This window comes from Peromyscus leucopus, chromosome 8b, assembly GCF_004664715.2.
Source record: "Peromyscus leucopus breed LL Stock chromosome 8b, UCI_PerLeu_2.1, whole genome shotgun sequence".
Classification (NCBI taxonomy): domain Eukaryota; kingdom Metazoa; phylum Chordata; class Mammalia; order Rodentia; family Cricetidae; genus Peromyscus; species Peromyscus leucopus.
The window spans coordinates 55350660-55363289 of record NC_051086.1 but is presented as its reverse complement, the minus strand read 5'-3'; the positions used below and the strand labels follow the sequence as shown (position 1 = coordinate 55363289).

The following is a 12630-nucleotide window of genomic DNA, read 5'->3' as shown; positions in this document are numbered from 1 at the left end:
GTGTGTGCCTAGTATCCTGTGGCCTAGGAGCTGAGTTTCAGCAACACAGAATAGATCCATCCATCCATCATCCATCCCAAATGTTAGGCCTGGCACTTTCTCTTATGCCTGCCCTCCCCTAGGCCTGATGCCCCACTTGCCTTATCTCCTCCTACAGTCTTCCACTTAGCGCTCTAGGCTAAGAACTGTGTATTCTATGCTTAATATTCTACGTGCTTGCTGTGCTTAGTACTCCATGCTAAGTACTCCATGCACTATGCTTATTCCTTATGCTAGGTACTGTACAGACTATGCTCAAACATCTATATTTAACAATCTATGAACTTTATTTTAGGGACAGGAATACCTGGTGACTTAGGGTACAGGACCAAAGGAGGTGGTAACAGGATGATCAGCGCTGGCTGAGCTCAGTTTCATTCAGGCACAATTTCAGCACTTACTATATATGTTCCCCAGGCACCCAGCATGTTTCCTGGGCCCTGTACAGAGAATCCACAGAACGCAGTGCAAAGAGCACCAGGTCGGAGTGGACCATCTTATTTTGGGGCTTACAGCAGTGTGAAGGCTGATCCCAATCACTGGCCAACTCCAGGCCTGCCACTCCAGGCTGCCCTGAGATGTGTGTCCTGCTTTGCCTCCAGTCCCCTCCCAGCTCAAGCAGGCTCCATCAGCCTGCTCCTGCTCCATGGCACACCTCTCCTGGCTGCCTTCCTTCTTGGTCTCCCTGCCACTCCCCAGCTGGGGTTTCCTGAGGTCACTGCCCAGATCTACTCTACATTTGAGTTCTGGCTTTGGGGCGAGCTTCAAGAGACCTCAAACTATGAGAATGACCTTGGCCATTCACTCAGCTTTCCCATGACTCAGTGTCTTCACTGTGAATTGGGGAAATAATAGTGCCAGACACAGTGGCTTCACAGAAGAGTGACACTGTACAGACGAGGAGCTACTTTTACTAAAGAAATAACAGCTTCCAGTTAGAAGGCCAAGTAATTCGTGAGGTACCCTTGACAAGTGGCTCTTGGCTTAGGAGTGCACCAGGGTGACCTAGAACAGCAGTTCTCAACCTGTGGGTAGCGACCCCCTCCAAGGGATCAAATATCAGATATCCTGCATATCAGATATTTACATCACAATTCATAGCAGTAGCAAAATTACAGGTATGAAGTAGCAACACAAATAATTTTGTGGCTGGGGGTTGTTACCACAACATGAACTGTACTAAAGGACTGCAGCATTAGGAAGGTGGAGACCCACCAGTCTGGAGCATGGATAAGGGGATTTCTGGTGGGCAACCAAAGTAGGAGATTCTGCTTTGTTTGATGTATGAGAACCTGAGACTGTGCTGGTCTCAGAGCAGATGCTCCTACTCTGAGAGCACCCTTGACACCTTGTGACACACTGCTCCAGGCCACCCCAATACAATCCATACAATAACTTTGGAGTCAATGTCTCTATCTCCACCTGAGAGGACCCAGAAACAAGTGACATAAACAAGGTCACCCAGCAAGATGTGGCTGAATCAAGATCAAAGTCTGAGCTCTAGGTGACCGTATCATACCCCTCAGCTACCACAGGGCTGAGAAAAGGGGCAACCAATGGAACCGTGAGCAGGGTTCTTGGCAGCAGCAGAGCACCTACCTTGGCTGCGGCTTGCTGGTCCAGGGGCCTCAGGGCCCAGGGTGGGTGGCGCCTGGGGGTCACTGGTGAGATGGTGGAGCCAGCGCCGCCTCAGTGAGCTGCGGTTCCTCCGGGGCCAGCGGATTCCAGGTGGCAGTCGGGCCAGAGGACTCCTTAGTGTGTCCACATCAAGTATTAGGTCAGGGCTACTGTGGGGGTCATGAAGGCTTCTGCCATCCAGAAGGCCCACCCCCAGGGCCACAGTGGCCACTGGCAAGGCCTGTAGGCTGCTAGGAGGCCGAAGGGCCTGTGGGAGGGCCACTCTGGCCCTCTGCAGGAGCAGCAGGCTGCCGGTCATCAGGTAGGCGGCTGTGAGGAAGAGTAGCAGGAACTGTGTTCTGCGGAGAAACTTCTGGAGTCTGAAGAAAGGTTTGGCCATGCCCCTGGGCAGCAGGGCTCCCGGCTGGAGCCTGGGGACGGCTCCTAGCACCTGGGCAGGAGGGACGCCAGGGCCTCCAGAGGTGTCATCCCAGCATCCTGGCTCTTGAACCTGTCAGCTCACTTTTGCGCTGCTGTCCCTGTGGGTTTCAAATGTCACCATCACTTTTCTCCAGCAGCCACAGGCCCCACATTGGTAGCTTCTGCCCAAGGGTCACCATCTCCCCCATCCCTCAGCTCTCCTGGCCCTTGTCAGTCTCAGGAACCTAGGAAAGTGGAGAAATAACATTAAGATGCAATAAGGTTCACCTTCTCCTTCCTGAGTCAGGGTAGTCCCCAGACCTATGACTGATTTAATAAAGGGGTGAGCTAGGTGTCAGGAACACGGGACAGAATGTTCAGATCCCAGCTCCTCTGCTGGCCAGCTGTGTGACACTGGGGAAGTTACTGAACCTCTCTGGGCTTCAGCTTCCACATTTGCGACCTGAGGACGATACTGTTTTGGACAGTGGCAAGGAAGGTCCAGTAATGACAACAGCACTGAGTAGGAGGAAGGCAAGCAACCATGACCTTCAGTGAGTCCACAGTAGTTCCAGGCACTCAGCTTGGTGAGTTACACAGTATCTCATTTAACTCTCCCCAATCGAATGAGCTAGATGCTGGAATGTTTCCCACTATACAGATGAGAAAAACAAAGGAAAAAAATCATGTCCTGAAGCCACACAGCTGGTGAGCACAAGAGCCAACGCTCCAAAGTCTCTCTCCAGATCTGTGTTCTCAACAGCTACACAGCCCAGCCTGAAACACAGCTTGACTAGAACACGAGTGTGCCCCACACAGGCAGGTGTACACTGATGGGACTGGATGAATACACACAGTGACCTGCCTGCCTCCTGTGATGCAGTGACGCTGTGATCTGTATTCTGGAAGCAGCTTCTACAGAGGTTGGTCATTGACTCTCACTAAGACAGAGGCCCGAGGGAGGGAGGGGATTTTGGTGGACTCTTTGCTAGGGTGCCAAAGGACAGGATAGCACCAAGAGGCTGGAGAAGCTGATGTGGAGGAGGGAAGGTCCGCCAGGCAAGCTCGCATGGTGCTCATCGCTGCCCGGGGCCATAGTGTTCATGTTAAGCTGTGGTTCCCATTGGCGGCATCTCCAAAGTGGCTATTAGGGTTGGTGGGGGGGGGGTGTCCGCAGCTGCCACGAGTTGGGCTGCTGTGTGAGAAGGGCCCTGAGCACAAGGACAGGCTTGTCCCAGAAGAAAAGACCCTGGAAGCATGACTAAGCCGCTGGCCGTAACTAACATGGTGAGGGCAGTCGCTTCAATGGCTGTTCTGTGCACAGACACGGCCTGCTGGGTGTGAGAAGAAAGACAATGTTTTGGCTCTGGGGCCCAGCATTCCAGGCTGCAAGGAGGCTGGGGGCCCAGGAGAGCATCCAAAGGGGCCCAGACGGGCCTGCGCCTTCCGGATTAAGTTCTGAGAGCCCCCAGGATGACAGAGGTATGGGAACACGGGTCCTCATCAGCAAAGGATGGTGGAATCCAGCTGAGCGGGGAAGCCTTTGCAGATGGTCTCCGAGCCTTTCCTTTCTAAGCTGTGTGTCGCCAGACCCACCCCTGCCAGCCTCAGATTTGTAAAACCACAGAGAAAATCCCATGAAATCCGGACTGATCTGTCTGCCCCCAGCCTGGGCTCCTTCAATCCACAGTGCACAGGCTGCCTGGGTGAGCCTCCTTAACTCACGCATCTGATCATGGCTGGTGTTCCCCTGCTTAAAAACCTCTCTTTCAATAGCTCCCCAGAGGTTGGGGATAAACTGCAAGCTCCTTAGCATGGCACACAAGGTCTCCTTGTGATCCAGCCCATCGTGGCCCATTCTCTAGGCCTCAGTGTCTCCACCATGCAGGCACATACATGCATTATGACTGCAGCAGAGCCTCCTACAATCATAGCGTGTCAGCCCCTATTTCCTCCCTCTGCCTGGTGAAATCTTTGTATGACCCCCTGGGCTTAGCATAAAGGTCACTTCCAAGCTTTTCCCGATCACATTCACCCACAGAGATAGAGATGGGCTCCCTGGTCCCCAAGAGCCTGTTTTGAGTCCACACCAGCATGCACCACTTCGGTGCAATTAGCATTGTCCATCCACTTTTCAACATGCCCAAAGGACTCTGATCAACCCTAGTCGATGGCATCCCCTATTTACTTTTGTCACTGTCCCCCAGCATAAAGCCTGGTACAAAGTGATACCTCAGTAGTCTTTGCCTGTAAAGACTCTTTCCTTCTTCTTATGAATGAAAGAGTAGCTAAGTGGACAGGAGAAGCCTGCTCCTGAGGGGTCTGATAGCAGCCAAACTTCAAACTCCATTCATCCATAGCTGGGAGGAAACCTGAACTGGAGAGATGCTGAGCAACATGTGGGCAACCAGAGGTCTCAGCACCACAGAGTTGAGGTGTAAGATGCACATGGATTATCAAGAACACCTAAATACCTGTATGTTGAGTCTTTTGTGTGCTTTAAGAAGGTTTCCAGGTATGTTTGCAGAAGAGTTTTGGATGCAGAAAAGTTAGGATCCCACTGGTATAAAACCCTGAACACTAAATTAGCAGGCATAAGGTGACATATCTGCTGTGGAAAGAAAGTTTCTGGTGAGATGGAACAGACATGTGGGGGATGCTCCCACCCCTGTGCTCAAGGTGTGCTGGGATTTCCATCTTATGTTACAGATAGGATCTGCATATATGAGACAAGAAGAGTGGGGTGGAGGGGAGCGATTTCAGCATGAACCCGCCAGGATTCAAACTCACTCAAGCTCTCCAAGACCTTGCAAGTCCTCCTAGAGCCCCCTGGACCAGTTCCTGGAGTGGTCTCTCTAATGTAGGTGGTGTCAACAGTTACATGTAGGTAGGCCAGAGTTCGATAGCCCAGGGTCCCAGAAACAGGCTTTCATTCTCAAGTCTTAAAATGGCAAAGCTGATTCCCAGGCCAGAACCCTGAATGAGGTTGGGCAGGGGGTTACATAATGAAAGCATTAGGAACTTGCCCTGCCCTGAGCCTCCACCATACTTTACCACCAAGACTGCATTTGCTAGTGTGCACCCCCTCTTAACTGTCAGGCTGATGAGGCTCCTCCAGGTCCTGGCCTATCTCCATATCCCCAGATCCCAGCATACAGCTAGTTGAGTAGTAATGGCAAGAACATGTTAACTCAAGAGGGGCCAAGCTGGGACTTGCAACATTCATAGAACTCACAGACAGACAGTGTAGACAGCAGAGCCAGCTGAGACCTTGCAGGAATCTGGCCATTTTTCATCTATACCAGACCTGGGAGGGCATTGGTTGACCTGCTGTCAATCAATGATCTACCAGCAGACCTTTATTATAGCAAACCCAATCCCAGGGCAGGACCTCAGGCTCCTTGTCTGTGAATGGGTGAGTGGGTATGGTTGTAGATCCATACTCCAGTTGCCTAGACTGTGGCACACACTGGTTCTGAGTACCAAAGAGGTGCACAGGAGCTGATGGAGGTGCCCAGAGCAGGTGTTCCTGGGAAACTGTCTCCTTTCCTCCTGGCCTCCTACTCCCAGGACGGATCCAACAACTTCCTCTTGCTTGAAGTTGATCTGACTGCTGTTGGCAACTGCTTAATTTTCAGTGACACCATTTATTAAGCTCCTGCAGTGTGAATAAATAGATTAGATGGCCTATGTACCTCATGGGCCCCTAGAGCCTCATGGGGGCAGAAGGCCTGCTTCGCGTCAGTTGAGAACTGTCCCCATACCTGCCTAGATGATCTGAGTCAGTATTCATACCCAGGCCATCTGTTCCTGGAGTGTGTGGCCAATAAGCTCCCTGCCCCTTTGAGTTCCTCACTTGATGTATTCTTTAAAATTTAGTGTGTCTCCGTCATAGGTTTGAAACTATGCCAGACAGAAGTTCCTCCTGTTCTGGCCTTCCCAGAGCCAAACCTAACAGGCACTGCCATGGGCAGGCTGGAAGGCCGCCTTTGAGACCTTCCCCCTTTTCTGGAAGTCTCCAACATCTTTCTGGAGGCTTGCTTCATTGTTGCTTTTCCTTGTCTGGAACTCAGAGTACTTGGGGTGAGGGACTGTTGAGAGTCCCCACTTGAGGCTCGTCCAGGTTGGACAAATGTCCATCTGCCACCTTGCTCAGTGCTCTATACATCCTTGGAATTATTTTAAGGCTTAGGGAAGGAGTCCCTGAGATTTCCCAGGAAGAAGAGGAGACTATTGAACCAAGAGGCTTCAAGGAGTCTCAGGGAAGAAAATCTGACTCCTAGAGCAAGGGGAGCTCAGGAAACCTGGGCTCTGGAAGGGGGCAGGTGGCACCTCCCTGTGGGCCAGGTTGGGTTTGGAGCCCTAGGAGTGGCAGCAGAAAGAGCAAGGGAAAAGACAGGAGAGGAGAGCATCACCAAGGCTCATCAATGCTGGCCCCTGGGGTTCAGTCATGTGACTCCACCTCCCTTCTACCTTCTAGCTAGAGAGGAGCATGAGTGGCAGAACAAATGACCAGCGCCCCCCCCCCCAACACGGATCTTAGTCACTGTGGCCACCAAGAAAGGGTGACTCAAAGCTGTGTGCACACCGGGCAGCATCTAAAGACAAAGCTCAGGGTCCAGCAAGCTGTTTCCCAGTCAAGATGGGGACCTATGCCCCAGCTGCTCAGAGCCTCAGGTCAGGGACCAACCAGAAGCTAGTGGCTCCATGCTTTGGGACCTCAGTAAAACTGTAAGTAAGGCTGGACTCCAGTGTTCTCCCACCTCTAATTTCTCCTTCTCCATCCTCTGCTGCCCCACTTAATGTCTGTCATCTGAACTTCATCCCTCTCCCAGAGACTGTGTCCTCCTAGCATCTCAAGAAAGCAGTTATCCCAGTGCATAGCACTAGTGATGCTATAGCTTTCAGAAGCCCCAGGAGGAACTGGTCCAAACTCCTCCACTGCCATGCAGTGTCCTGTCTTGGTCTCACTCCCATCCTCCTCCCTCCAACTGTTCCTTACAGAACCCTGTGTCCCAACTAATATTCCTGGCCAGCGTGAGATGTTTCAAGCCTCCTTATGGTGCACATTCTTCAGACAGCCAGGGATGCTCTGCCCAACTCACAGGCCTGAAGTACTTTCCTACCCTCAAGGCTCTGCCCAACAACACTTTCTCCATAAAACCTCCTCACCCGCTGGCGCAGAGTGACTCTGCCACACTGACAGAGATGCTGAATGCAGGGTGAGCTGTGGCTGGGTTTGGGTTCTACTTGGAGTGTGGCTGCCTGTCACTATCCCTACATCCCCTCCCAGCCTGCAAGCCACCCCTAGGTACAGTCAATAGCGCTGCCCACTCTGCCCACCCTCATTCCAGGGTCCTGAACTGGTCCATGGCTGCAAAGGGGGGTAAGGTACCCACAAAACACAAACCTGTTGGGCTCTTGCAGGAATGGGGTAAAGACTCTATTTTTGTTTGTTTGTTTTTGTTTTTTTCAACAGGGTTTCTCTGGCTGTCCTGGAGCCCGCTTTGTAGACCAGGTTGGCCTCGAACTCAGAGATCTGCCTCCCTCTCTCTCCTGAGTGCTGGGATTAAAGGTGTGCACCTCCACTGCCCGGCAAGACTCCATCTTTGAAGGGGCAAAACTCTTTGAACTTCATCACTCAAGAGAAATAATTCCAAAAAAAATGTTTCTAGGGGTTTGGGGAGATAGATTAATGAGCAAAGTGCTTGCTCTCTGAAAGCAGGAGATTCTGGGTTCAGATCCCCAGCATACAGGCAGAAGCCAGGCATGGATGTGCTTCTGTAAGCTGTGTTCATGAGGTGGAGATAGGCAAAGGCTTGCTGACCACACAGAATAGCTGAAGCAGCAAGATCTAGGCTCAGTGAGACACCTTGGCTTGTAAAATAATATGGAGGTCACATGTGGCAGTACAATGCCTTTAATCTCAGCATTTGAGAGGCAGAGGCTAGCCTGGTCTGCCAAATGAGTTCCAGCTAGCCAGAGTTAGACAGCAAGAGCTTGTCTCAAACAAAACAAAACAAGCAAAACCCAAACAACAATAATAATGTGGAGAACAATAAGAATGTAGAGAACAACACTTGACTTCAACTTCTGGCCTCTGCAGGTGCTTTGCACACACAGATGTGCACACACAGATGTGCACACACACATACTCCACATCCACATACAATGTTTCTTTAAATGTATAAAACATAATAACTAATTAGCTTAATCAGTTCATATTATATACACAGGTCCCATGTCACATGGTAGCCCGTTAAAATATACAATTATGATTTGTCAATCATGAATAGTAAGAATAGTCTTACTAAGGTCAAAACTCCACTCAATGCAGATGAAGTATCTAACCTTCAGTGAACTCATGGCTGAAGTTCATATGCACAGTAAAGTTTGGATTAGAGTTACAAGTGCTTTCACATACTACGAATGAATAGATAAACAAATGAGTGAGTGGTCTTCCCACAGGCTCATGACATTATTTTTATGAGTCATTATCCCTGTTATAAAGAGGCAGAATGTGAAACACTGGGGGCCAATTAACTCAGAAACAAACAGCTAATGTATTCATCCATTCCTGTGCTTCTTCCACTGGTGGTGAGTCCCTGAGTGTGGTCTTGGGCCTTGGGCAGAATGGGGCAGGTTAGATGGATGTTACAACACCTTTGAGAGACTTGGATAAATCTGGGCAGGTGAGTCAGTCAGTCCTGTCTTCTGTGGCTCCATTTCTGCCAAAGGACAGGGACTCAAGCTATAGGAGATGACCCAAGACACCTTGCACATCCCTGTCCTTACTCATGGTCCCTTCATACCAAGGTGATGACCTTTAGGGAGGGGGCTCACATCAAGCAGAGAGGAGGGCACTTAATGTCTACAGAGAGGCACACAGACACAGCCTCTCAAAGCAGCGCATGAAGATAGTATTTTAGATACAACTCAACATGGTGGTTATTAAAGTCAAGACTCAGAGAAATTAGGGAAGAGAGGGAGAAAACAAGATTAAGAGGTCCAGAGAAAAATTAGGTCATGCTCCCCAAATAAGCAGGGCTGACCTCCAGATCAGATATCAAGACCCTACCCTGTGAGTATGACTACCACTTGCCATATAAATATAGATCCCCGAGATTTAAATGCTGAGCTGCCTCCAAGATCTTGCTCCTGACTCCACAGGGAGCTGGTCTCAGGAAGACTGGCCAGGATGGAGCCAGGTGGGAGTACAAGCTGGGAGTGTCTGCAAAGAGAGGCGTATCTATCCCACTAGGTCCTGCTCACATATGTCTCAATCTGGGCCTGGAGGCTGTGGGTTCTGAGGGTCTGTCTATTCAGTGATTCTACAAGAACTACCCGTGAGACTCACTGACTTGTGCTGCAGTTTCCGGGTTGAACTGGCCAAGTTGAGACTCACATTTAGTAGCAGGCCATTGGCCCAGAATGTGCCCTCTGCTGGGGGAGGCAGATAGGGGAAAGGGACAGGGGTCCTCTCTGTCTAAATCCACCACGTTGCTCTGTACTTCTGGTCAGGCCAGAGTGCTGCCCAGCACTCTGTGTATGCTAGGACTTCAATGCCCTGAAAGAGGGATTCCCTCACCCCAAGATAAGTTTCTTCCAAAACTCTATGGGAACGATTATGGGATGGGGGGGGCATGATGTCAGGGAGATAAGGAGATAAGGGGACAGTTGCCCCACTACCCTCAGTCCAGCAGCTGGCCAAGCTGTCTTCAACCACTGCCAGGGAGATGCCTTCACTGAACCTGTGGGCTTGGCAGTCTCTCCCCACAGACGTATTATGGGATTTCAGCTAAGACTATGTGTGTGGTGGGAGGTCATGCTTGGGAGAAAGGAAACCCGCTCCTACACCCAGGCAGCTCTCCCCAGCACTTGTAGCCATTAAGTGGGGGGCACTGTAGACAGACCAGCCACCCAGCTTGAGGTTCCTCTAATTCTTTCACTTTCTACAGCCCTCACTTCCTGTGCCCGATGGGATCCTGATCCCTACTACAAAGTCTCCCACACAGGCTGGCTGTGTGTCTCCCTAAAACAGAAGTATGCATGTGGCATCAGTAACAGGAGAGCTGAGGTGACAAAGTACAGTGGTGTCCCGAGCTTGTCCATTCTTTCTGGAAAGCAGCCTGTGATGGAGAGTGAGGGCTGTGTCCCAGGGCTGGAAACTACCCATTTGTTAGTACGGAGATGGGGCATAGGTCTTCTCCCCAGTCTGACCTCCCATCGATGAGCTGGCATCAAGTCCCACCCGCAGAGCACAGACACCCAGGAAAGCAGTTTAGACAGGCTACCCTGAAGCAGCTGACACAGCCAGGGACGCTTCCGACTAGCAAAGAAAAAACGCCAAACACAGCATCCAGCCACGAGTCTCCATCCACACCTTAGAAAGATGCAAAGAGCGACACCGGGTAATCTTCCCAACAAAATACATACGTTTCGGTTTTGTCTCTGCTGGTGTTCAAGTTCACCAAGAGACTGAAGAAAACCCTGCGCTGACCGGAAGCCTGGCTTGGGAACGGAACGAGAGAGGGGGGGCAGCTTCTGGCGAATATCTCCACCTAGGAGGGAGGCAGTGCGCACCTCAAATCCTGTTCTGAACCCCGCCGGGGACTGGGACCCGGTGTACCCGGGCTCCTGGCGGAGATGCGGCTGGTGCAACTGCCTGTGCACCCCCCCCCCCGAGTCAAGCCCAGTCGTGGCGATGCTCTCCCCACGCATCCGCCACGGTCCTGGCGCGCCGAGCGCCGGCCCCTGGAAGGCGCCCCGCCAGCGCGCCCCGCGCCCCAGCAGGTGCAGCCCCGCGCGCTCCCAGTCGTGTCTACACAAACTTGTTTGCCCGCGACTGGGGTAGATCCAGCTCGCAGCCTGCGCCGGGGTCTTGGCTGGGGGACCCCGGAGACAGGACTCACCCCGCAATCGTGGCCAGCTGGGGCGCCCGCCTTCCCGGGCGCCGAGCCCGCAGCCCCGCAGTGCCCGGAGCCCAGACGCCCGCACGCCCCCGGCGCCCGTGGCGATCACACCAACGCGCCCAGGCCCACGCCGCTCAGCTTCCCCGGGCTGCGGACTTCCGCGCTGAGCAGTGGCGGAGACGGCGAGCGCCGACCTGAGCCGCGGGCGCGGAGTGGAGCGGGCGGCGGGCGCGGAGCGGGCGAACGGGCGCCTGGTCTGCACATGCTCACTCGCGCGGCCCGGGGACAGCGGCCGGCCTCCGCCGGGTCCTAGAGGCTCCGGCGTAAGCCCGCTGTTTGACTCCCAGAAAGGGTCGTGGCTTCCTAGCCCAGAGGGAAGTGGTGGTGGGGGGCGTGATCTGTCCTGGTCTGCGAGACAACACACACACCGCGGGTCACACGCGCTACTCGCCACTGCCAAGACGAGACATTGACACCAGTCTGATGCACCCGCCCAGCCTAGCACTGCAGCCTCGCTGGCTCTAGCACGCACCATGGTGCTCACACCATACGCACAGCACACATGAACACACTGGGCATTGCCACTCACAGCAGTACGCCACCACACTTAGATGCAGACGTGGTGGTAGACGCACAGTGGCTGATACAAATACACACTGAATCACCAGACACCCACACTCACACACTCTGTGGGCTCTGCTCCACTCACTTAGAAACAGGCTAGAACACTGGCAGGTGCACACACACACACACACACACACACACACACACACACAACCACGCAGTTTGTACCACTCTAATACAAACACACAGACACACACTGGATCACTGTCCCATGCAGAGGTAGGCACATTCACCTCACCCACTGTGTCACACATCCACTCAGAAACAAGCACTCACATACAACTTGAGACACAATTTGAATCACATTCCTGATGACAAGGATTCTCACACTATCTCCACACACACCTGGGGGTTCTGCCAGCAGCTTATCACCCTGCCCACACTGACACATGGTGACAGACCTGCTTCTTGATATAGTATGGAGAGGGACATTGCCTCCCAGGTACACACACACACACACACACACACACACACACACACACACACACACGGGGTGGGGGGAGAGAACAACCACACAGGTCTACACACAGCCCCCTCTAAGGCTGGACCCAACCTCAAAGGCTTAGCCCACTGAGAAGCCCCGCTCCCCCTCTCCAAGCCCCCAAGTCACGGCATCTACCCGGCTCTACCAGGAACAGCCGTGGGCCCAGTTCTCACCCAGGACTGACAGCATAGATGCTGCTGGAGGCTGAGGACAGGATGAGAGCTGACAGCAGGAGCAGGTGGCAGAGGCTCTAACCGACTTCCTGAATGGAAGTTTCATGCTTCCAACTTCCGCTAGGGGCAGAGCTGCTCGGCCGCTCAGAGAAGTGCGTTTTCAACAGGTGCTGGGCAGCAGTGGGGCTTAGAAGGGGGACTAGGAGAAAGCTTCTGGGAGGTCAAGCCCCCCCACCCCCCCATGAGGAAGGACTCGCTGAGGTTTGCACAGAAGAATCTTGGGTCTGGGGGACTATGGCAGAGCTCTTGGATGAGAGCACAGGGAAGGAGGAATTCTGTGCTATCTCAGCATTCCAGGCCT

At 52.7% G+C, this 12630-nt stretch overlaps 1 protein-coding gene across 3 annotated transcripts in view; it reads right to left on the bottom strand.

Moving 5' to 3' along the window:
- The window catches only part of Wscd1 (WSC domain containing 1), a 43068-nt gene extending 30713 nt beyond the window's left edge, over nucleotides 1–12355 (bottom strand). Inside the window, exons 1-2 of one of the 3 annotated variants that reach the window (XM_028888681.2) lie at nucleotides 12270–12355; nucleotides 1639–2321 (exon numbers count right to left, since the gene is read on the bottom strand). In XM_028888681.2, coding sequence (XP_028744514.1) covers nucleotides 1639–2056 — 418 coding nt within the window. In that variant the 5' untranslated portion in view covers nucleotides 2057–2321; nucleotides 12270–12355. Of the gene's footprint in view, nucleotides 1–1638; nucleotides 2322–10512; nucleotides 10949–10988; nucleotides 11328–12269 lie in introns of those variants that run through there. The other 2 variants (XM_028888679.2, XM_028888680.2) reach the window with 2 other exon arrangements.
- Nucleotides 12356–12630: the final 275 nt, after the last annotated feature.